Source organism: Mesoplodon bidens (genome assembly GCF_964165515.1).
Source record: "Mesoplodon bidens genome assembly, chromosome: 9".
Lineage (NCBI taxonomy): Eukaryota > Metazoa > Chordata > Mammalia > Artiodactyla > Ziphiidae > Mesoplodon > Mesoplodon bidens.
In genome coordinates this window covers 10911951-10933381 of record NC_138166.1, presented here as the reverse complement: position 1 = coordinate 10933381, position 21431 = coordinate 10911951, and the positions used below count along the sequence as shown (strand labels likewise).

The window sequence follows — 21431 nt, the reverse complement described above, 5'->3', positions numbered from 1 at the left end:
AGCCTAAAGTCCACTGACTGTTATCTAACTTGCTATGTTGGGTGCGTACCATAGGGGTATGCTCAAGTTGGTACATGAGTTAGGCTTTCTGATGATGACTGAACTAGAAAACGTTAATTACTCTTGGATTGTAAAACTAGGTGGGGCTTTAGAATGAGGCTCAAAAGTCAGTTCTGTTTTCCATATATGTGTCAAAGAGCTTTTTACTTACTGCATTTGTAGTCATTCATCTCCAAGACCTATGTCCTTTTCCCATTTTTTGAATTCCTTTAGAAATAATGAGAATTTGGGTTATTCACAATGAATTATTTTTTACAAGAGGTGTAATGTACACCTGGGAACATGCCTGTAGCTGTGTGGTTGAGTCAGATGTTGCTATGTGCTGTGATGCACCCTTGCACATTCATGAGCAATGGAAGTGTGAAATAACAGTAGGTCTTGACTTACTGAAGGAACTTAGTCTTTCAGTTATATTTTGATGTCTGAGTGTGTATAATTATGGCCTTTGGTTTTAAATGGCCAGGGAATTGTTGTCAGAGTTCTTTTATTTTAAAAGTTTTTTTGGTTACTAAAATAATTTTTTTTTTTTTTAGCTGTGAAAGAAATTCAGTATTTCTCAGGTATCTTCTGATTTCTGAACTCTACTTGCACCTAACAAGACTTTCTCATTCCAAGATCGGTTGTTTCCCCAGTTCATAATTCAATATATTGTATTTTTGCTTATCCAGAACATAATTAAGAACTAAGACACAAGCCCAAAATCTTCGAGTATCCAAGTTCATGTACTAGCCCCCTTTTAAGATCTCAAATAATATTTGTTTACTCTTCCTCTGCCTACAAAGCAAGTAAGGAGAAGGCTAAGAGCAAGAAAGAAGACATTAAAGCTATGAAAATCATTGTAAAATCCCAGTAAACATCCCAGCAGCCTTATCCTGCTTGATGCAGTGGTAAACTTTTTTAGGCAAACAGACCACATGTCTTATCGGGGAAAAATCAGATTGTTAGCAAGCTTTTGTACAGCAGTACTTTGGGCAAGAAGACAATAGAGCAATACATTTGATATACTCAAGGAAAGAAAGAACCAAAGATTTTGTACCTGTCAAACTGACCTTCATTTATAAAGGTCCCATATAAAATGTTACACACAGTATATATGTTAGCCCTGGGAGAATATTTTTCTCACGAGCCCTCTGAGGAATCTATTTAAAAAAAAAAAAAAAAAAAGTCTTTAAACAGCCAAAATCAGTGGAGAGATATAGACATAAAGACAGAGTTCAGGGCTTCCCTGGTGGCGCAGTGGTTGAGAATCTGCCTGCCAATGCAGGGGACACGGGTTCAAGCCCTGGTCTGGGAAGATCCCACATGCTGCAGAGCAACTGGGCCCGTGAGCCACAACAACTGAGCCTGCGCATCTGGAGCCTGTGCTCCGCAACAAGAGAGGCCCGCGCACTGCGATGAAGAGTGGCCCCCACTTGCCACAACTAGAGAAAGCCCTCGCACAGAAACGAAGACCCAACACAGCCAAAAATAAATAAATAAATAAATAACAAAAAAAAAAGAGTTCATAAAAAGACAAGATTACCCTTGAAAAATTAAGCCTGTATCAGTCCTCTGGAATACTTACCTTACAGCCTGCTGTTAAGGAAGTGCATTAACCAGACACCCAATTGGACTTTAAATTATCTGTATTTAGTTTCCATAGACTGTATTTTTTAATTTAAAGGTAAATTTTATAATACCTTTAATGGAGCAGTGGTTAAGAGTTTTCTCTCAAGGACATACTGAAGAGACAAATGGCAGTGACTGGCACTGTGTACTTAAGACGATAGAAAGTGTTGTCAGTGGATACAAAGTGTGTCCGTTAACTATCTTTCATTTGTAGAATATTTATATGCTCAAAATACTTTCAGTGAAACTGAACACTTAGTTATATGTGTATGTTTGATGAAGAAAGTTTGTGACCCAAAGTACAGCGTCAACTACATCTGTAGATTTGGCCTCTTGAAAACAGCCACTAGCAATTTATGATTTGATGGTAACTCCTTGTGCATTTTAAGGACTCCTGCCAACCCCCAAAGTTCATTTAACACTGTGCTCTAAAGCCTTTTTCACTGGATTAAGAAACTATTCAGGAATCTTCTAGACTGTAGAATGTAGAGATTAGGCTTTTAGATTCTGGCTTGCCCTCCAGAATGCGAGTTGCATTTCCACTGTGGGCTCTGTCATCCTTGAAGGTCTTTTCTGTCAGTGTCAATGTTTTTTTTGTTTTTGCTTTTTGGTTTTTTTGCGATACGCGGGCCTCTCACTGTTGTGGCCTCTCCCGTTGCGGAGCACAGGCTCAGCGGCCGTGGCTCACGGGCCCAGCCGCTCCGTGGCATGTAGGATCTTCCCGGACTGGGGCACGAACCCGTGTCCCCTGCATCAGCAGGCGGACTCTCAACCACTGCGCCACCAGGGAAGCCCAGTACCAATGTATTTTAGAAAAATTTTGCTTATAGCTCTAAAATTGCAGTACTGAAATGAGAGGAAATCTAGATTACTGATCATAAAGGCAGAAGAAATCTTTAATTTTATTTGATACTGTCTAGAATCAGATTCCAACTTTGTAAACGTATGGAGCTGTTAGTGTACTTTAACCTCTTAAGTGTTTGTGGACCCCATGATTGCTGAGTTCAGCATCTTACAGATATTTTCACAGCTCGATATCCTTCTTACCAGCTTGCCTTAAGTACTACACATTTTAGTTTTGCAGTGTAATAAAAATATAATTTTTCAACTGTATAATTCTCTTGGCAGTGTCTTTATGTGATATGATATTATGTTTAGATTATTAGTTCCCTTTTCCCCATCTGGTCATAAGAGAAAGGGAAATCTACTAAGGATATACTGTCTTGTTAAATTTCTTTTCACAAATAAGGATGAAAGTCTAAACCTGTACATCTTGCACAACTCTTAACGCTCTTCACAAAGGCCATCGACGTCTGTGTTCACAAACATGTGCAGAAATATGGTTGACCTGGATCTGGTTCTCTCAAGCTGTGAGCTGCGGCTGCTGTCAGCTGAAGGTTTGACCAGCCTGAAGGATCTGCTTCATTTCCCTGCTTTTGCTCACTCAGGAGGTTGTTGGGAGGCCCCAGTTCCTTGCCACATGGGCCTCTTCACAGGGCTGCTCAGAGCAAAGTAGCCAGCTTGGCAGAAGGAGGGGTAGAGAGAGCACCCAGCAGATAAGCCACAGTCTGTGTAAGATTGTGGTAAGCCACAGCCTTATGTCTTGTGAGGTGACCTTATACTTGCATGCTGAAAGTCTTAATTCTCTTATAAGGATATTTCAATGTTTGAATAGATCATAAAAAGATGAATTAATTGTGGTGGTCATTTTGTAGTAAATGGAAATATCGAATCATTATGTTGTGTACCTGGAACTAACATAACATAGTGTTGTAGGTTAGTTATATGTCAATAAAAAAAGAAAAGAAAAAAGATGAGTTAATTAATTTGTTTCTTTTACTTCCTTTCTTTTTTTGACGTTTGACAGCTGTAGATTATCATCATATCTGGAGTATCAAACACCTTTTGCTGATTGGGCTGTGATAATGATTTAGATTACACGTTGGGCCACTTAGTTGTACCATCTTAAATAGCTGTAGGTAATACCCATAACCCTGGCCTGCTGACCCACTATGTGTCATTAGTCACAGTGGATTTGGGTAGTGGCCGAACAGAGTAAACACTTACGTGGCACTTAATATGTGCCCAGATATTCTGAGGGAGTGAGATGTAGGGGCAGGTACCCAGAGAAGTAAAGTAGTTTGCTCAGTGTCACTAGTAACATAAGTAGTAAGTGCCACTGCTGTGGGTCAAGTCAGCATCCCTGAATTTAAGCACAAATCTGTACAAGCAATCGGCAGGAAGCAAGGGCTTGAAATTATTAGTTGGCCTTTGTATTAACATTTCAAATGTTCAAGGTGTCTCAGTCTATTTACTCCAGTCTCTGTAGCCCAACTGCAAAACTTGTTTCTCCATCCATCGTATTTATCTTACATTCAAGTAATTTTTGTTGTTACCTCTTTAAGGTCATAGATAAATAGGGATCCTCTGTCTTTGGAGCATCTGTCTTTTGCTCTGATTTTGCCTCCACAGCTCTCTCCCATTCATTAGTGTTATAGGAAATACTTGATGTAATAACCGAGATTAATTTACATTCAAGAGTTTTTAAATTAAGTTTTTCTGATTGACTCTCCCCCAGTTTGAAGGGAGTTTAACAGTTGTGTTATAGGCTTCATTATTGCTTAGTTTTTTGGTAGATACTAGGGCTATTTTTTATACCTTATTCCTGCTGCTTTTGTGGTGTGTGTGTGTGTGTGCTGTACCACCACATGTCATGCAGGGCCGCGTGGTCTTAGCTCCCCGACCAGGGATCGAACCCACGTCCCCTACAGTGGAAGCCCGGAGTCTTAACCACTGGCCCGCCAGGGAAGCGCCCCTGGCTTTTTATATTTAGCATTATTATTAATGTTTCTAATGAGGTGCCCATGATCTAAATTTTACTTTAAATTACTAATCAGGAGAATAGTGTTTTCTTAATGTCAACTGTTTTAGTTGATGTCCTCTACCAACATATTTTTCACAACTGTTAAGTGTGATGTGGCTGTCAAACATTAGCAAGTTTATGCGTGATAAAATTTTAAAGCAGTGATTTATTTTCATATGTTTTGTAACCTAAATTATGGTTACTAAAGAACGGTTGTAAAATTTTGTTCATGAAGGTCAGTTAAAATAGATTCTTAGGTATCGCTGACAGACAAACCATTTCCAACTGCTTATCTTGTACTGGGAAAATAGATACTACTTAATGGCGGTTTTAATTTTATTTCAGTTTTTCTCTATTCATTCACAATGCCATACTGTTAATCCATACTTTAATCCTAGTCATAAAGAAAAGGCGCACACATTTTAGCGGCGGGGTGAATACTTAGTCGTGGTAGAGTAGGAAGAGCGCGGTGCTGAGAATCCAGCAGAGCCCGGTTCTAATCCCGGCGCTAAGGCTTCCGTCCTGGGGGACGCTGGCCGGCCGGTGAGCAGCCTCGCCCCGCCTCCGACCCGCGTTCGATAGAAGCCATAGCACAGCGTCCCCGTGTTGCTGCCTTAACTGACACCCTGAATGCCACGAGCCTAGAGCGGGCCCTGAGCAGGCTTCTCATTTCAGCTTCCCCTTCAACCTCCTTTTCAGAGTTTGTTTCGGAGCGCTTGGGGTCCCGCCCACATGCGTTTTCCAGTCGGGCTGCAGGGCCTCTCTCTCCTGCCCCCTAGCGGTTGGAGCTGGTCTCCGCCTGCTCTGTGATTGCCTGGTCGTCCAGACAGCTGCTCTCACCACCACACCTTTGGAAGGAGTAAGAAAGAGGCAGGTTAAAAATAACGTTCTTCTTTATTGTGGAAATTCTCAAACGTAAAGTAGTTTTGAAGGGATAATATAGGGAATTCCTGCATTTCATCTATTTTAGCATTGTTGAGGAATGACTTACATTTTCTCTCTTGCTTTATTATATACACGTGTGATGTATATGCATTTTTCTTTTGCTGCATTACCTAAAAAGAAGTTAAAACATCATGACATTTTACTTCCCAAATTCTCAGCAAACATCTAAGAAAAAGTGCATTCTCCTGTTGTGTAACCATGATATCACTGTGTTACACTGAAGAAAATGCATTATTCTGTAACGTCATCTAAAATTCCTTTCTTATTTAAATTTACCTAATTGTCTTCAGAAATGACTTTAACACGTTTTTTTCCTTTTTAAATTTAGAACAGTTAGCATTTACCCATTACATTGCTTATTATGCTTCATTAACCCTTTTACTTTTTTTTTTTTTTTGGGGGGGGGTGGTGGGGCTTCACTACATGGCTTGCAGGATCTTAGTTCCCCGACCAGGGGTTGAACCCAGACCACAGCTGGGAAAAACGCCAAGTCCTAACCATTGGACCACTGGGGAAGTCCCATTCCCATCTTTGGTTAGATTTATTCCTCTGTGTGTGTGTGTGTGTGTGTGTGCGCGCGCGCGCACATATTTCATTTTTTTAAACTTAATATAATCAATCAATTAATTAATTGATTATTTTGGCTGCACCAAGTCTTAATTGTGGCACACAGGATCTTTAGTTGTGGCATTCAATTTCTTAGTTGCAGCGTGTGGGATCTAGTTCCCTGACCAAGGATCGAACCCAGGCCTCCTGCATTGGGAGCACGTGGAGCCTTAGCCACTGGACCACCAGGGAAGTCCCCTAAGTGTGTGTGTGTGTACACAGACATTTTATATATATTATATATGTATATTTTATATACATTATATATATGTGTGTGGTTTTTTTTTTTTTGGCTGTGCTGGGTCTTCGTTGCTGTGCGCAGGCTTTCTCTAGTTGCGGCGAGCAGGGGCTACTCTTTGTTGCGGTGCATGGGCTTCTCATTGCCGTGGTTTCTGTTGTGGAGCACGGGCTCTAGGTGTGCAGGCTTCAGTAATTGTGGCACGCGGGCTCAGTAGTTGTGGCTCGCGGGCTCAGTAGTTGTGGCCCACGGGCTTAGTTGCTCCACGGCATGTGGGATCTTTCCGGACCAGGGCTCGAACCGTGTCCCCTGCATTGACAGGCAGATTCTGAACCACTCCGCCACCAGGGAAATCCCTAAGCCTGTTTTTAAGATTTCAGTTTCACATTGTTTATTGCTGGTATGTAGAAATACAAATGATTATTATATCTTGAGTTTATATCCTGCTACTCTTCTTCATTCATTAGTTTTAGTACCGTTTTTTGCAGCTTCCTTAAGCTTTTTCATGTAGACGATCAGGTTGTCTATGAATAGAGAGGTATGTTACTGCATGCAAGTTCATGTCCCCGACACACAGTGAGGCCAGTCAAGCAGAAACGTCGAGTTTGAGAAACCTTTCAAGTAGAGAAAGGCTTATTGCAGGGCTGAGCAAGGAGAACGAGTGGCTCAAGCTCAAAAAACCCCCAAACTCTCTGAGAAATTTCAGCAATGCATTTTTAAAGGAAAGGTAAGGAAGGGGCGTCCCAGGGTATGTGATCAGCTCGTGCCCAGTTCTCTGGTGGGTTGATGATGATCACTCCTTAGGCAGCAGAAAGTCTGGGGCTTACTGCTCATGATCATCAGGTGGTTAATTTCTAACATTTGTTGGTGATTTTAGCATCTGAAAAACTCAGGAAATATGCATGAGATACTATTATCTGGTACTTCAGAGAGGAGCTGCTACAGAGGCTATGGGGGAGGGGCCGGTCCTGGGAAGGCCCCATAGGCTTCTGCTGGGCTATGGATAGTTCTTCTTACTTTCCAGTCTGGATACCTTTTTATTTATTTATTTTGTCTGATTGTGCTGACTAGAGCTTCCAGGCCAGTGTTGAATAGAAGTAGGGAGAGCAGGCATACTTACCTCGTTCCTGATTTTAGGTGGGGAAAGCATTCAGTCTTTCACCATTAAGACTGATGTTACCTGTAGATTTTTTATAGATGTTCTTCTAGTCCTGCTTTGTTGAGAATTTTCATTGGGAATGCATGTTGGATATCGTGAAATGTTTTTTGTATGTTTGTTGATCTGCTGTATAGTTTTGCTTTTTTTGAGTGTTAATTATGGTGAATTACATCTGTTGATTTTTTAATATTAAACAGGTTTTCATTCTTGGAATAGACCCTACTTGGTCATGATGTATTATCCTTTTTATATGTTGTTTAATTTGAAACATCACCATCAGAGGGCTAAGAAACTTGGGTCAGTGAAAGAAAATGTTACTTAATATTTTTTGCTAGAAAATAGAGACTTTGCTGAAAATTCTTCCAGACTGTTGTCTGTGAGAGAGTTCTGAACTTTCGATTTACTGTTCAAATTGAACCTGTTTTTTGCTCAGCAAGCAAAAGGGAGTCATCTTTATCTTGGCCAACAATTCCCCCAAAACAGCTAAGAAGGATAGTTTCAGAATTGTCTTCTTTGAAGCCTTATAAATGGTATAGGTAGAGCTTTTTTTTGGGTGTGCTTGGGAGATAGGAGTCAGAGTGAACTTAAAAATTGCTTAACAGGGCTTCCCTGGTGGCGCAGTGGTTGAGAGTCCGCCTGCCGATGCAGGGCACACGGGTTCGTGCCCCGGTCCGGGAGGATCCCACATGCCGCGGAGCGGCTGGGCCCCGTGAGCCATGGCCACTGAGCCTGCGCGTCCGGAGCCTGTGCTCCGCAATGGGAGAGGCCACAGCGGTGAGCGGCCCGCGTACCGCAAAAAAAAAAAAAAAAAATTGCTTAACAATCCATACTTGCTCTCATGTATTTGTAATCCAATCTAACATTTACTTTTTAAGAATAAAAGAAAAACTTTGGGGACTTCCCTAGCAGTCCAGTGGTTAGGACTCTGCACTTTCACTGCTGAGGGTGTGGGTTCAGTCCCTGGTCGGGGAGCTAAGATCTTGTAAGAGTTGTGGCACAGCCAAATTAAAAAAAGAAAAAGAAGAAAACTTTTAAGTGATAAATGCATGCTTTTTATATTAAATAGTATAAGTAGTGAGGTACAGTTGTATCAACCAAACCCCTAGGTCAAGGTAGTCCTCAGCTGCTGGACCCTTCCTGGTTCTCTGCTTGATGCCATCAGCAGGGTCCTTCTGCGGCACTGCTGTTGTCCTGTGCTTCTGTACTGACTGATGGTGAAGAAGCAGGAGGAGGGGGCCTTGTCTAGTCTTTGGCTGGTCTTAGGATTCCTTTTGTGTGGACAGTGTTGTGGGCCAGTGTTGTGGGTATCCTCTGCTAATAGCCATCGTGGCATGTGTTGTTTGCTAATTTGAGGGAATTGGAGAAGACTATCCGTTTTCTCTTAACTCCCCGGATGTTGAAGCGGTTGGTGTGGTCTGCTGTGGGGAGATGTGCTCCGCCCTCTGGCAGCCTGAGTGTTAGTTACCGTTCTTTGAGAAGAGATTGAAAAATGTTCGGAAAGACTGTCATTTCCTGTAGAAATCTGGGAGTTAGGGTGTGACGGTAATATGGACTGCAGATGTGAAACTGTGTGCGTCAGATTTTCAAAATAAAAATTAGGATATGTTTGGGACTTCCCTGGCAGTCCAGTGGTTAAGACTCCACACGTCCAATGCAGGGGGCGTGGGTTCAATCCCTGGTCTGGGAAATAAGATCCCACATGCTGCGTGGCAAGGCTAAAACAAAACAAAACAAAACCAAACCATCTTAGGATATGTTTAGTGCTTTCAGTTGTTTTTATATTTGTGTTTAAGTTTTACTTTTATGCACCTTTTGTTAGTTGGCCTATTTTCTGGCACAATATTCTCAGTGTCAGGGCTCTTGAAATAACTGGACTAAGTAATTTCTTTTGTTCAACTTTCAGTCCCGTTGAGAAAAGGAACGGCTGTTCTTATGCGGTGATTACACTGGAACTAGTGCTTGTCTATCTTAGCTCACATGTACACACTCTGGCTGTTCAAGAATTCAAATCTGAAACCTATAATAGCGGTACAGGGTTTTTCTCTTTTTGCATAATTAAATTAGTTGTAAATTTAGAAACCTTCATGTTAGCAATAATATGCAATTAAGTGGTAAGTAGCTTTCAATTAAACTATCCAGTGTCCCTGTTTAGTAAGACCAGGAAATGGTCTTCTGGGTATTAAAAATGGAGTGCATTTCTTACTGGTGAACAGAGTGTGGTGGGCTTTGGAGTCAGACCCAGTTTCCAGCCCTGAACTGACTGCTTACTATCTCTGAGACTTTTGCCCACTTCAGCAGTGTAGAAATAATAACACATGTTGTAAGAAACAGTAGACATGAGTGTTCCCTAAATACTTTGTGCTGTGAAATGTGGCTAGTTTCTTGAAGAAATGGTTTTGTGAGCAGACCTGTCTGGAATTTGTAGCGTCTTGTTCTCTTGGAGGTTCCCACTGTGTGTTAAGACACTGGGCTCTGAGAACCACTTTGGTCAAGAAATCTGCTTGCTTTGTTCAGCTAAGCGTTTCCCAGGCAGAACTTCTCCCTTCTTCCTTCCCCGCCCCTGCTCCCTCCCCTTGTGGGGAGTCTGCAACATGTTTCAGTTTACTTTTGTTTCATGGATCCTGGTTTTGAAAATAAAGTGCCTAGCACAGTATCCCGAATTTTACTTGAATAATGGTCGATTTCTTTTCGTCCTTTTCATTGTTAATTTGAATGACTTAAACACTGTGTTGTGAACTCAGAGCCCACTTTAATTTTGGTTTAGCCTTGTATGTAAGTAATAAGCCATTTTCTCTTCCAGTTTTATTGAGATGGAATTGACTTAAGCACTGTGTGAGTTTAAGCAGTACAGCCTAACGACTTGACATCTGTATATTGAGAAATGATTACCACAATAAGTTTAGTTAACACCCATTCATTCATTTAATAATTTGCTATATTTTGTTCCTAATTTACTGTTTCAGTTCATGTCTTTTTTTTTTTTTTCAGTTCATGTCTTTTGCCCAAATTGTTGTTATAGACTTTGATATTAAAATCCAGGAAAAGCAAGTGTGGTATGAGAGTAAGAATTGTAGAAAGTTAGTATCTGCTCAAATTCCTGCTTTACTAATTCAGCACAGTTTAAATATTCGTCAGCATTCATAACACTTCTTGAACTGCTACTCCTGGCCCTCTGTTAGATATAGTGGAGGATGTGATTTAGATGCTTCCTGCTTTGAGCCTCTCAACACTAGGCATGAAACATCCATGTCTTTCTTGAGTGATTTGTAAGAATTCTGCAGAGGTAAAAAGTGAGAACATTTTTGCAATAAATAGAGCAGTAGATGTTAAAGAATGAAATGTAGAAAAGTATTTTTATTTTTTTAAGGAAATAATTGGAAGAGATAGAGAAAACGAATAAAGTAAAATAGAGATAAAAAGAATAAAAGAGTAATTTAATATCCAGAGATGTTTGCTGCTAACATCTTATCTTCCCAGACTTTTTCTTGTGTGTTTCACAAAAAATGGTATCATATTACGCATGCTACTTTGTGCGCTGCTTATTTTATTTACCATGTCAAGTGAAGGTCTTTTAGATGCCTGTGAAGCGTCCTTACCTCCCCAAGAGTCACCCTTAACACTGGGTGCTCTCTCTTGCTCTCCATCCTGTTTCCTGGCAGGAGCTTTAGGCTGGAAGAGTGGTGAGAGCAGCAAGTTCTTTTGGTGGGTAGAGTGTCGTATATTATGTAATTCCTTGCTGGCTGTGCATAAACTCTGGTGTATGCAGAACTATGCCGAGTCCGCATCCTTGGTTTCGGTGAGATGTGTTATGCTGACCCCGAAAGATTTGCGTTTAACTTGTTGCTTAGAAGAAAAAAGATTGTTTAGAAATGTCAAGAGCTAGAATATACATATTATGTACAACTAGACTTACAGATAAAACCTCCAGTTATTGTTACAGCGTGCTGGGTGGTTCATTGCTTTTCTAAGTTAAATTAAAAAAAAAAAGCCTAAAAGAAAGACATAGGGGGCATTTTTCTCTTGATGAAAGGTAGTCTTGAAAAAATGTTGTATTATTAAACATGTTTTTAAATCTGATTTTATTATTTAGAGTTTTATTTAATGGTATCAGGAACTGACAAGGAAGAACGAGTTTCCATGACTAGTTTTCTGAAATTTATTTATTTTTTTCTTTCTTTCTTTTAAATAATAAAAGGTGGCTATCATCCAGTGAAAATTGGAGACCTCTTCAATGGCCGGTATCATGTTATTAGGAAGTTAGGATGGGGACACTTCTCTACTGTCTGGCTGTGCTGGGATATGCAGTAAGTGTTCCTTGTCATTCGTGCTTTTGATTCCTGGTCTGGTTCAACATCGTTATTTTACAACAAGCTAAGGCTGAGGAGCACACCTGCTTTTGTTGTGGCATGTAAAGCGCAGGGCACAGGCCTGCCCCACCCCAGACTTTCCCCTCTCACTTTGAAGTTCATTTGCATGTCATCTTTAAATATTAATTTTCTTCTGCCTTTATATCTGAGGCTTATTCATTGTAATTGCACAAACTCGGGTCATATTGTTTTTCTCGTAATTCATCCATACCAGAAAAAATGCAAATATAAAATAATAATGTTTAGGCCTTTCCAGTCCGTGGTTTTCAACTTTTTTTGAAAGCCATGACCCCTAATATGAACCTGCATCCTTAGAGTACACGTACACATGTGTAGTGTGTGTGTGAATTGAAACAAAAGTGTTATCATACTTGATCTTAACCATATGTGATGAACTCTGACATCTCTCTAGTCTACTTGATTTTTTTTTTTTTTTTTTTGCGGTACACGGGCCTCTCACTGTTGTGGCCTCTCCCGTTGCGGAGCATAGGCTCCGGACGCGCAGGCTCAGCGGCCATGGTTCACGGGCCCAGCCGCTCCGAGGCATGTGGGATCTTCCCGGACCAGGGCACGAACCCGTGTCCCCTGCATCAGCAGGCGGACTCTCAACCGCTGCGCCACCAGGGAAGCCCTGCTTGATTTTTATGAGGACAAAACAGAAACACAAAGCAAAGAAGAGATTGACACATGAACCCACTGCTTAACTGTAACCCCACAATTTGAAAAGTACTATTTTAAAAGAAAGCTTATTGAAAGTTGCTATTTATTAGAGTTTATTACAGTTCATTATGATGTCTAGTTTATTAGTCTAGTTTATTAGAGTTATTATAAATGATCACTTCTGTTAAAAATTTTTTAATGCATTTTTTTTTTAAGGGGAAAAAGATTTGTTGCAATGAAAGTTGTAAAAAGTGCCCAGCATTATACAGAGACAGCCTTGGATGAAATAAAATTGCTCAAATGTGTAAGTACTACAAGAATGCGAATGATATCAGAAAGGTTAATGATGAAATTTCACAGAGGGATTTTTCTGGGTTTTACTAAATTAATTGAATTTATTATTTGTAAGTTCAAATACTGAATCTTTTATTTTTTTACAACATTTATTAAACAGTTTTGGTTGGTACAATGGAAATGACTTTCAGTCTTAAACACTTCTGTTCTTGAATTCATTTTTCTCTCTATAGGTTCGAGAAAGTGATCCCACTGACCCAAATAAAGACATGGTGGTACAGCTAATCGATGACTTCAAAATTTCAGGCATGAATGGAATACGTATCCTTTCTGACGGTTCTGTTGCTTCCTAATGGCTGAGTTATACTCTAGTTTTTCTTTTTACTTTTAAAAAATGGAAATATTTTAATCCCTATACACTTCTGTTTGCTGTTTCACTCTCCACATGCAGCCTCTAGCGTCTTCATGTTATATGATTCTTGAAAGATTCTTAGTTATAAGGTGACTTGTTCCTTTTGCTTTTTGAATAGGGAGGCCTTAGTTCTGATTCTGGAAAAGAAGTGTGTCTTACAAGTGGAGCAAGGGCATCTCATGACCTCCCTTTCTCTTTTGAGGCTGTCAGTTTTAATTGGGCTGCTGTTGTATTGTTTGCATGCTTAGTAGTTTTGGGGGAGGGAGGGCCCAGGAGGAAGTGAATGGGGGTTGTGCGGAAGGAGCTCTTGTCTTATCTTTACCCTCCTTCTGCCCAGGGCATTGGTAAAGGGCAGCCGCAGGGGTCGCAGTGACAGCAGAATAACCTGTAGCTCAGAGCTTTTGGCGCAAGTGGAGAGAAGAGATAATGCCTTTAGTTTCCAGAATGCTGTTTCCATATTTTAATATTGGATCCTCTGAGATAGCCCTGTATGGGCCTGATCTAAGCAATACCTTCATTCCCCAAGGTTCAGGAGGACCGAACCGTGTATTCATTATCTTGTGACTGGTGAGTGCCGGGTGTGTGTCAAGAGCCAGGCTCTTCTCCTCCTTCCTGATCTTTTATTCTTTCCTTTATCATGTTTGGAACAGATTCAACATTTTGATATTTGACCTGTTCAAGCTCCAGAACCTGAGGACAAAGCCTTCTCCCAGCTTACACCCCAGAATGATAGCCTGTTTCTGCATCTACTAAGTCTTAATCCCATAGGAAAGCACTTTCTTCACACCCTGTGTATTTGAGGAGGTTTTTATATTTCTTCTAGAGATCAGATTTGAGGATACTAGCAAGTTCCGGTGACTGCTGATGTGACCTCACCCTTTGCCTCAAGATCCTTTCTGCTAGCTGCAAAGTGCATTTTCCCCTCTTGATAGATAGAAAGATAGAGCTGGTCCTTCTCTGCCCCTGGTCTCCAAGTGAGCCTGTTTGTTTATGTGCAGGCAGGGCAGCCCTTCCTCTTGCATCAGATCTGGGAGGCAGTCCTTAAGACAGCTGATAGAGAGAGGGTTTCTTTGGAGAAAACACCTGATTTGTAGGTAAATGGAGGTGGTTTTTTTGATATATATTGAATACATTCCAGTGGCTATTTCTACTGTTAAGTAGTCCAGATTTGTCAATGCTTTGAGAACACTCAGGTAATAATTTAGAAGCCTTGGGCTTCATCTCTATGCCTGCTACTAACTTTAGACCTTAGTTGCCATTTTTTTACTGAGCTTGGGAAATAGTAAGGAACTTCTAGCTTTAGATCATCTATGCATAAGTCTGTCGCACATATGCTGTCCAGTGTCATAGAAATATTTTTCTTATTTTTATTAAAGATATTTAAAGCAATAGTTACTATGATGATGTGGTAGATCCAGATATTTTAAAAAAATATTAACTCATCTGACCTTCTTATAGGCCTGTATATAGGTCTCCAGGGCTGAACAAAATATTCTCAAAGGGTTTCAGAGCCATTCAAAATCTTTCTGTATGAATGACATGAATATATTTATATGAGGGACTTTGGTGGCTCACAGTTCTGGAGGGTCAGTGGTTGACTAGAATTTCTATTAAAAACAAAAACGAAACCCAGATTCCTGAGATTTCATTCTTATAGGTTGGTCTTAATGGCCATGCCATGTCTTAAATTGTGATCATACATTCTTAAAAACTTAAAAACTTAAAATTGATCCAGTGACCCAGTGAAAGATATTATTGAAGGAAAAGATCACATGTCTTCCCTGTGTTTGGTAAATTTCTGCTTTATAAAGTGTTTTATGTGATGTATAGGATAGAAATTTAGGTAGGCAGGCAGGACACTTAAGGCGGGAGAGTTCTCTATTCTTTTCCTCATCAGTTTCTGTGAGGTTTCCGTCCTGCTCATTTTCGTTAAGGCTGATTGTCAGGAGAAGTGTGCTTGAGAGCGCGGGTAAGTGTGGGGTTGCGTCATGACTCTACCACCTTTGGGTGGTGTCAGGCAGGAGGGTTCTTTAAACTCCCCGAGGTTTACTCTCCTCATTCCTTATGTTGTTATGAGTACACATTAAATCATATATGGCACATGGTAGGTACTTAGTACGTGTTAGATCTTTCTGTTTAGGTGAGGAACAGCAGATGACCACTTTTGGTATTACTGATAGTATTGAAGTTGCATTTTATAAAGAAATAATTGTTTTGCCAAGTGCCACAATGATGCTGCTTTTAGTAATTCCGTCACTGCAGGTGATGTATCCAGAAATGATCCTTAACCCTGTCCCAGATGTCTGCATGGTCTTTGAAGTGCTTGGCCACCATCTCCTCAAGTGGATCATAAAGTCCAACTACCAAGGCCTCCCAGTACGTTGTGTGAAGAGCATTATTCGACAGGTGAGGCTTATGACGGCAGCCCCCAGCTCCCAGTACCTAACTGGCTAGCCTTTCAACACGAATTCCTGTTTTAAAGAAAACAAACAAACAAAAAAGAAAAACAAAAAAAAATGCACAAACTCATATATCTCTCTCTCTCCAGTTTTAGAAATAAATACATATATCACAGTGCATAACATTTTGAACTTATTAAATCAATTTTGTATTTAGTTAATGATAAGCCCTTCTGTCTTGTAAAGGGAGTAATATGTAAACGTCAAGCATATATATCTTTTGGCATATGGATCTTTTTTCAGGTAAGTGATACAGTAAAATGAGAAATTGTTTTATCCATTATCATTACTACAAAATGTCCCACTTAGTTCCTTAGAAAATAATACAGAAAAAGACATATAATGTATTGTGTTTATTTGCTATTTCTAAGTATTTGGATGAAGGATAAATGGAAGGTAATTTAAGGAATGTTTAAGTTATATGTGGAGTATTGTATTTGTACTTCGTTCAATTGCCTTGACAATAGAAAACCTTCCGTTAGTGTGTGGTTCGGTGTGGATGCTGCAGCAGATATTTATAGAATGGAAGTATACACATATGGAAGATTTCCTTCTAATTAGAAATGTTTACCAGATTCAGTTTTCTGCATGGAACATACCAGTCTTTGACTCATTGCCCTTAGAGCCTAAATTAGGAAAGTTGCAGATACGCTTTATTCTGGATTACCTATGCTGATATAATGGATAATTACCATGCATATTTCTGCAGAGTAAGTAATAATCGGAGGTTGCTTGGTTTGCTTGAGAAGACGACTCGTTGGTTTGAGGCCCTTCCTTGTCCCCAGGCCCAGAGCTTGAGCTAGACCTGCCTGGGGGTTCTAGACCTGAAATACAAACCTTGATCCATAATTCTTTTTTTTTTTTTTTAAATATTTATGTACTTATTTGGCTGCATTGGGTCTTATCTGCGGCACGCAGGATCTTTTGATGAGGCACGCAGGCTTCTCTAGTTGTGGCATGCGAACTCGTAGTTGTGGCATGCATGTGGGATCTAGTTCCCTGCCCAGGTATCGAACCCGGGCCCCCTGCATTGGGAGCCTGGAGTCTCATCCACTGTGCCACCAGGCAAGTCCCCTGAAAAAATTTAATTATCCAATTTAAAATTTCTGATTTATCTCTGATAAATCCTGGAAATATTAAAAGATTTACATATTTTAACAAAAAGCAAATAATTTCAGAAATAACAGTTCGAATGTATATCACACAGGTTCTCTCATTCCTTTGAACCCTATCCTTTCAAAGATGTCTGCTGTTGCTCTAGGTGTCACCATAACTCAGGCTTGGCAGCGTTGGGAGAATGCGAATTAGCAGATGAACCGTCGATATTTATTTCGTATTCCAGAATGGAAAAACAGAATCTTGCCTTACTTAGCAAGTAAAAGAGGCTTTAACTCTAAAGATGAAATTCTTGGAGTTTAATGGAACTTTAATGCATACTTAGTGAATGAACAAATGATTGAATGAATGTGTTATCTTCACTTTAATTCATGTACACTGTGCCTTAGAGAGTAAGAAGTCTTGTAGTGTTTTATTGGTTTCAAGATGGAATTTTGATTTTATGTGGTCTGCACTTAGTCCTTGTAGGTAGTGTTAATAGAAGCTTTGTTTTGCTCTGGTGTCAACTCATCTTTAATTTTAAGAAAAATATCATGAAATCTGGATTTTTTCCCCCTAAACTTGTAACTTTCAAAGTAGTAAATTGTTCTATATCCCAGGTAATAATCTATATGTCTGAATTTCCCTTCATTCCCTTTGATCCATCCTATGGGTTCAGTACTTTTGACTTCTGGGTAGTACTGGGAAGATCCTTTATGAATAGACCTACTTGGCTCTGTTACTCCCCATAACACGACAAGGTAGGCCAGCTTTCTAATGTTCTCTCACTGTGTGGCCTCCTTCACCTTTGAAGTCCGCTGTAGCTGGCTGTGTTTCACTCACCCCTGTTGCTGTCTCCCACCACGCCCCCTGGTCACCTCGCCGTCCATCCCTCCTGGCCATGTATGTTTCTCCTGTTGTTCCTGAACTAAGGTTCAGGTCCTCATCACCTCCGGCCAGTACCCTTTCACAAGCTTCTCTCTGTCTACTCTCCCAGAGTCCAGCCCATCTTACTCTACTTCCTCACGTCAGTTTATTCCCTTTTCTGTTGGCAGTTACTTTCCTAAGTAAAACTTTGTTCTAATAGTTCGTATCCCCATCTAGAAGCCTTTAGTGGCTTTCCATTGCCTGTTGTTGCAGCTTAATATTGTTGGCTTTCATGAAGCAATGTATAGAGTGATAAAGAGCTTGGGTGTTGGTGTCAAATACAGTTCTTTGTGTCCATGGGTTCAGCTGACCATGGATCGAAAATATTCAGGGAAAAAAATTCCAGAATGTTCCAAAAAGCAAAATTTGAATTCGCTGTGCAGGCAGCTATTACGTAGCATTTACATTTTATTTACAATTATTTACATAGTATTTACAGTGTATAAAATATTGTAAGTAATCTAGAGATGATTTGAAGTATGTGGGAGGATTGTGTAGATTACATACAAATACTGCTGCCCTTTTATTATAAGGGACTTGAGCATCTGTGGATTTTGGTATCCACGAAGGGTGGGTAGGTGTCCTGGAACCAAACCCCTGCAGGTTCTGAGGGACAACTGTATACCCTACTCTAGCGAAAGGACTTTGGCCAAGTTACTTAATCTCTTTAAGCCATAATTTCATCATGAATAAATTGAGAATAATAATGGTACCTTCATTATTAGATTATTGTTAAGATGTAAAGGGATACTGCTATTAATAATTATAAATGTTTATTCAGTGCTTACTATGTGCCAAGCATAGTGCTAAGTATTTTGCAAATTTTGATGCATTGAATCCTCACAGTAAGTCTATGAAATAGGTATTTTTACTGTCTTTATTTTATGGAAGTGGAACTGAGGTTAGGTAACTTGGCCCTAGTCAAGAAATAACAAGTGTATGTGGTGGAGCAGGAATTCAAGCCCAGGTAGTCTGGCTTCGGAGCACATGCATTTACCATTTTCCCAAGCAGCAAATAATATCTTTGGACTTGTACTCAGTTTATGTCCAATAAGAGTTAACTCATTGCTCTTCTTGTGAACCTGTTTAAGGTCTTCTACCATCTAGTGAAAGCCCGTATTTCCCCTTAGAAACCCCGATTCAGCTCTTACCTCCTGGCAGGTAAATTTTTCCCCATTAATTAATTAATCATTTAAGTAGGTATGACTTGTTAAGTGTCCTTCAGGTACACAGTTTCCCTTCTGGAATCAACCAAGTTATGGTTTTCTTATGAATATTCAGAGATGTCCCAAGCATTTATAAACACATGCTGTTTTACCAGAATTTTTATACATAAATTTTTACTAGTTTTCTGTAGGGTATTTAGAGAAAGTACTCACTTTGCCATTTTTTAAGCTCCACATCTTTGGTTTATTTCTTTTGTCCTAGGCTGTAGAAAATAGCATTCTTTCTATTCTACCCATGTTTATAAAGACTCAACCAAAATTCCACTTCTGTGATAAAGGCTTCCCATTCTACCCTAGTTAAGAGCAATATTTCTTCCCTCCTTGGGGAAGGATGGCTGCCGCCTACACTTGGTCCTTTCTTAATTATTGCAGGGTCTTAAAGTGTAGGCCAAAGTTTCTCAACCCTGGCACTGCTGACATTTTGGACTGGATAGTCCTTTCTTGTAGGGACCTGCCCGGTGCGTTGTAGGTTGTTTAGATGCATCCCTGGCCTCTGCCCTCTAGATGTCTGTCTCAGCCAGGACCACCCCAGCAATGACACTTAAATATTTCTGAACTTTGTGAAATGTCTTCGAGGAGGCAAAATTTCCTTTTGCTGAGAACCACTAGAATAGAGGAAAGTGTAATGAGTACACTTAAGTCTTGTCAGTAGACTTAATTTCACATTCTAACTTGGCACTTACTACTTTGTGACCCTGATCAAATCACTTAACTTCTGTAAGCCTGTGTCTGCATTTGTCACATCAGGATGATAATGCATAATTTGTGGCTTTATTGTGCAGGTGAGTTTGGAGGGACTGCTGATAAAGCTTCCAGCTTGTGACCAGCACAGAGTAGCCGTTCTGTCTCCCCAACTGTATATTCTGAGCACTGGGAGCCCCAGATCACGTGTTGTAGGTTTCACATCTCTTTGTAGCTTCCTTCACATCGTGGAAAGTCAAGAAATGTTTTTGAGAGGTTAGCTTTCCCTAAATGAAAGAAGAAATGTATGTTCCTCTTATTCTTACTGTACAAAGTGGCTGACCTTTCTGTGATCTGAAGGGTTTGTAGATAAAGGTTCCCACTTATTTTTGAAAAGTCGCAGCACAGTTGAATCACTTGCTTTTCCAGGGTTTCCTATACACTATTATCAATCTTTTCATCAGTTCTTAACTGTCCTTGTTTCGCCCTGGTGACCTTGTGCAGGGTCAGGAAGGGCCATCCGTCGGTTTCTGGTGATCGTGTGAGGACACCCCCTTGCCTCCCCCAGGCTGCTTCTCTGGCCTCAGGCGTGGGGTGTATTTGCCCCCCAGCTTTTATTTCTTTTTCTTTAAAAATCAGCTTTATTGAAGTCTATTTTATGTTTAGCTTTTATTTCTAAAGCCGAAAGAAGAAAAAGGGTGCTGTGTTGTCAGTGTTTGTTATTTGTGGTGCATTCAAGGTGTACCACAGGTGATGGGGTTTTAAAATGCTGTTGCTGTTCTTTATTATTTTTTTAAACTAATTAACTTATTTATTTTGGCTGCGTTGGGTCTTCGTTGCTGCGCGCGGGCTTTTTCTAGTTGCGGCGGGCGGGGGCTACTCTTCGTTGCGGTGCGCGGGCTTCTCATTGCGGTGGCTTCTCTTGTTGTGGAGCACGGGCTCTAGGCATGCAGACTTCAGTAGTTGTGGCAGTGGGCTCAGTAGTTGTGGCTCGTGGGCTCTAGAGCGCAGGCTCAGTAGTTGTGGCGCACGGGCTTAGTTGCTCCACGGCGTGTGGGATCTTCCCGGACAAGGGCTCAAACCCGTGTCCCCTGCATTGGCAGGTGGATTCTTATCCACTGCGCCACCAGGGAAGTCTATGTTGCTGTTCTTTAAACGTGGCTTTTATTTTCTTCTGTACTCGAAAGGGTAGCCGATATTTTACTTTTTAAAATCTTATGGTTTAATTCATTACCCTTTCCAGAAACCTTGTGAAGAAGTGGCTGCTTGCTGTTAAATGAAGCTTGGTAAGGGCAAGGCTCTGATTGTGGTGACTTAGCTACGATACGTAGGTCCAGCGTGTAGCCCTGGATTTTTGGATTATCATTACTCTTTCTGTTATAATGCTTGTCACTAACATTTATTATGCTCTTTCAGGCATTCACAGTTTTAAGTGCTTTCTTTGTATTATGCTGTCTATTTCTCACCACAGCTTTGTGAGGCCAGAGGTGTTCTTACCTTCACTCTGAGGAAGGTGTTAAAAGTTTTCCCCAGGGGCTTCCCTGGTGGCGCAGTGGTTGAGAGTCCACCTGCCGATGCAGGGGACCTGGGTTCGTGCCCCGGTCCGGGAAGATCCCACATGCCACAGAGCAGCTGGGCCCGTGAGCCATGGCCGCTGAGCCTGCGCGTCCGGAGCCTGTGCTCCGCAACGGGAGAGGCCACAGCAGTGAGAGGCCCGCGTACCACAAAAAAAAAAAGTTTTCCCCAGTCCCACAGTTACTGTGGGGAATCAAGACTGGAACACAGGTGGTGCAATCCAGAATCCATGCTCTTGACTGCTGGGTAGTGTGAA

At 40.7% G+C, this 21431-nt stretch overlaps 1 protein-coding gene across 10 annotated transcripts in view; it reads left to right on the top strand.

Moving 5' to 3' along the window:
• The window catches only part of SRPK2 (SRSF protein kinase 2), a 236111-nt gene that overhangs the window by 178764 nt on the left and 35916 nt on the right, over window positions 1-21431 (top strand). For all 10 annotated transcript variants that reach the window (XM_081244889.1, XM_081244888.1, XM_081244886.1 and 7 more), the window contains 4 exons: window positions 11675-11783; window positions 12723-12810; window positions 13034-13121; window positions 15512-15618. In XM_081244889.1, coding sequence (XP_081101015.1) covers window positions 11675-11783; window positions 12723-12810; window positions 13034-13121; window positions 15512-15618 — 392 coding nt within the window. The remainder of the gene's footprint in view (window positions 1-11674; window positions 11784-12722; window positions 12811-13033; window positions 13122-15511; window positions 15619-21431) is intronic.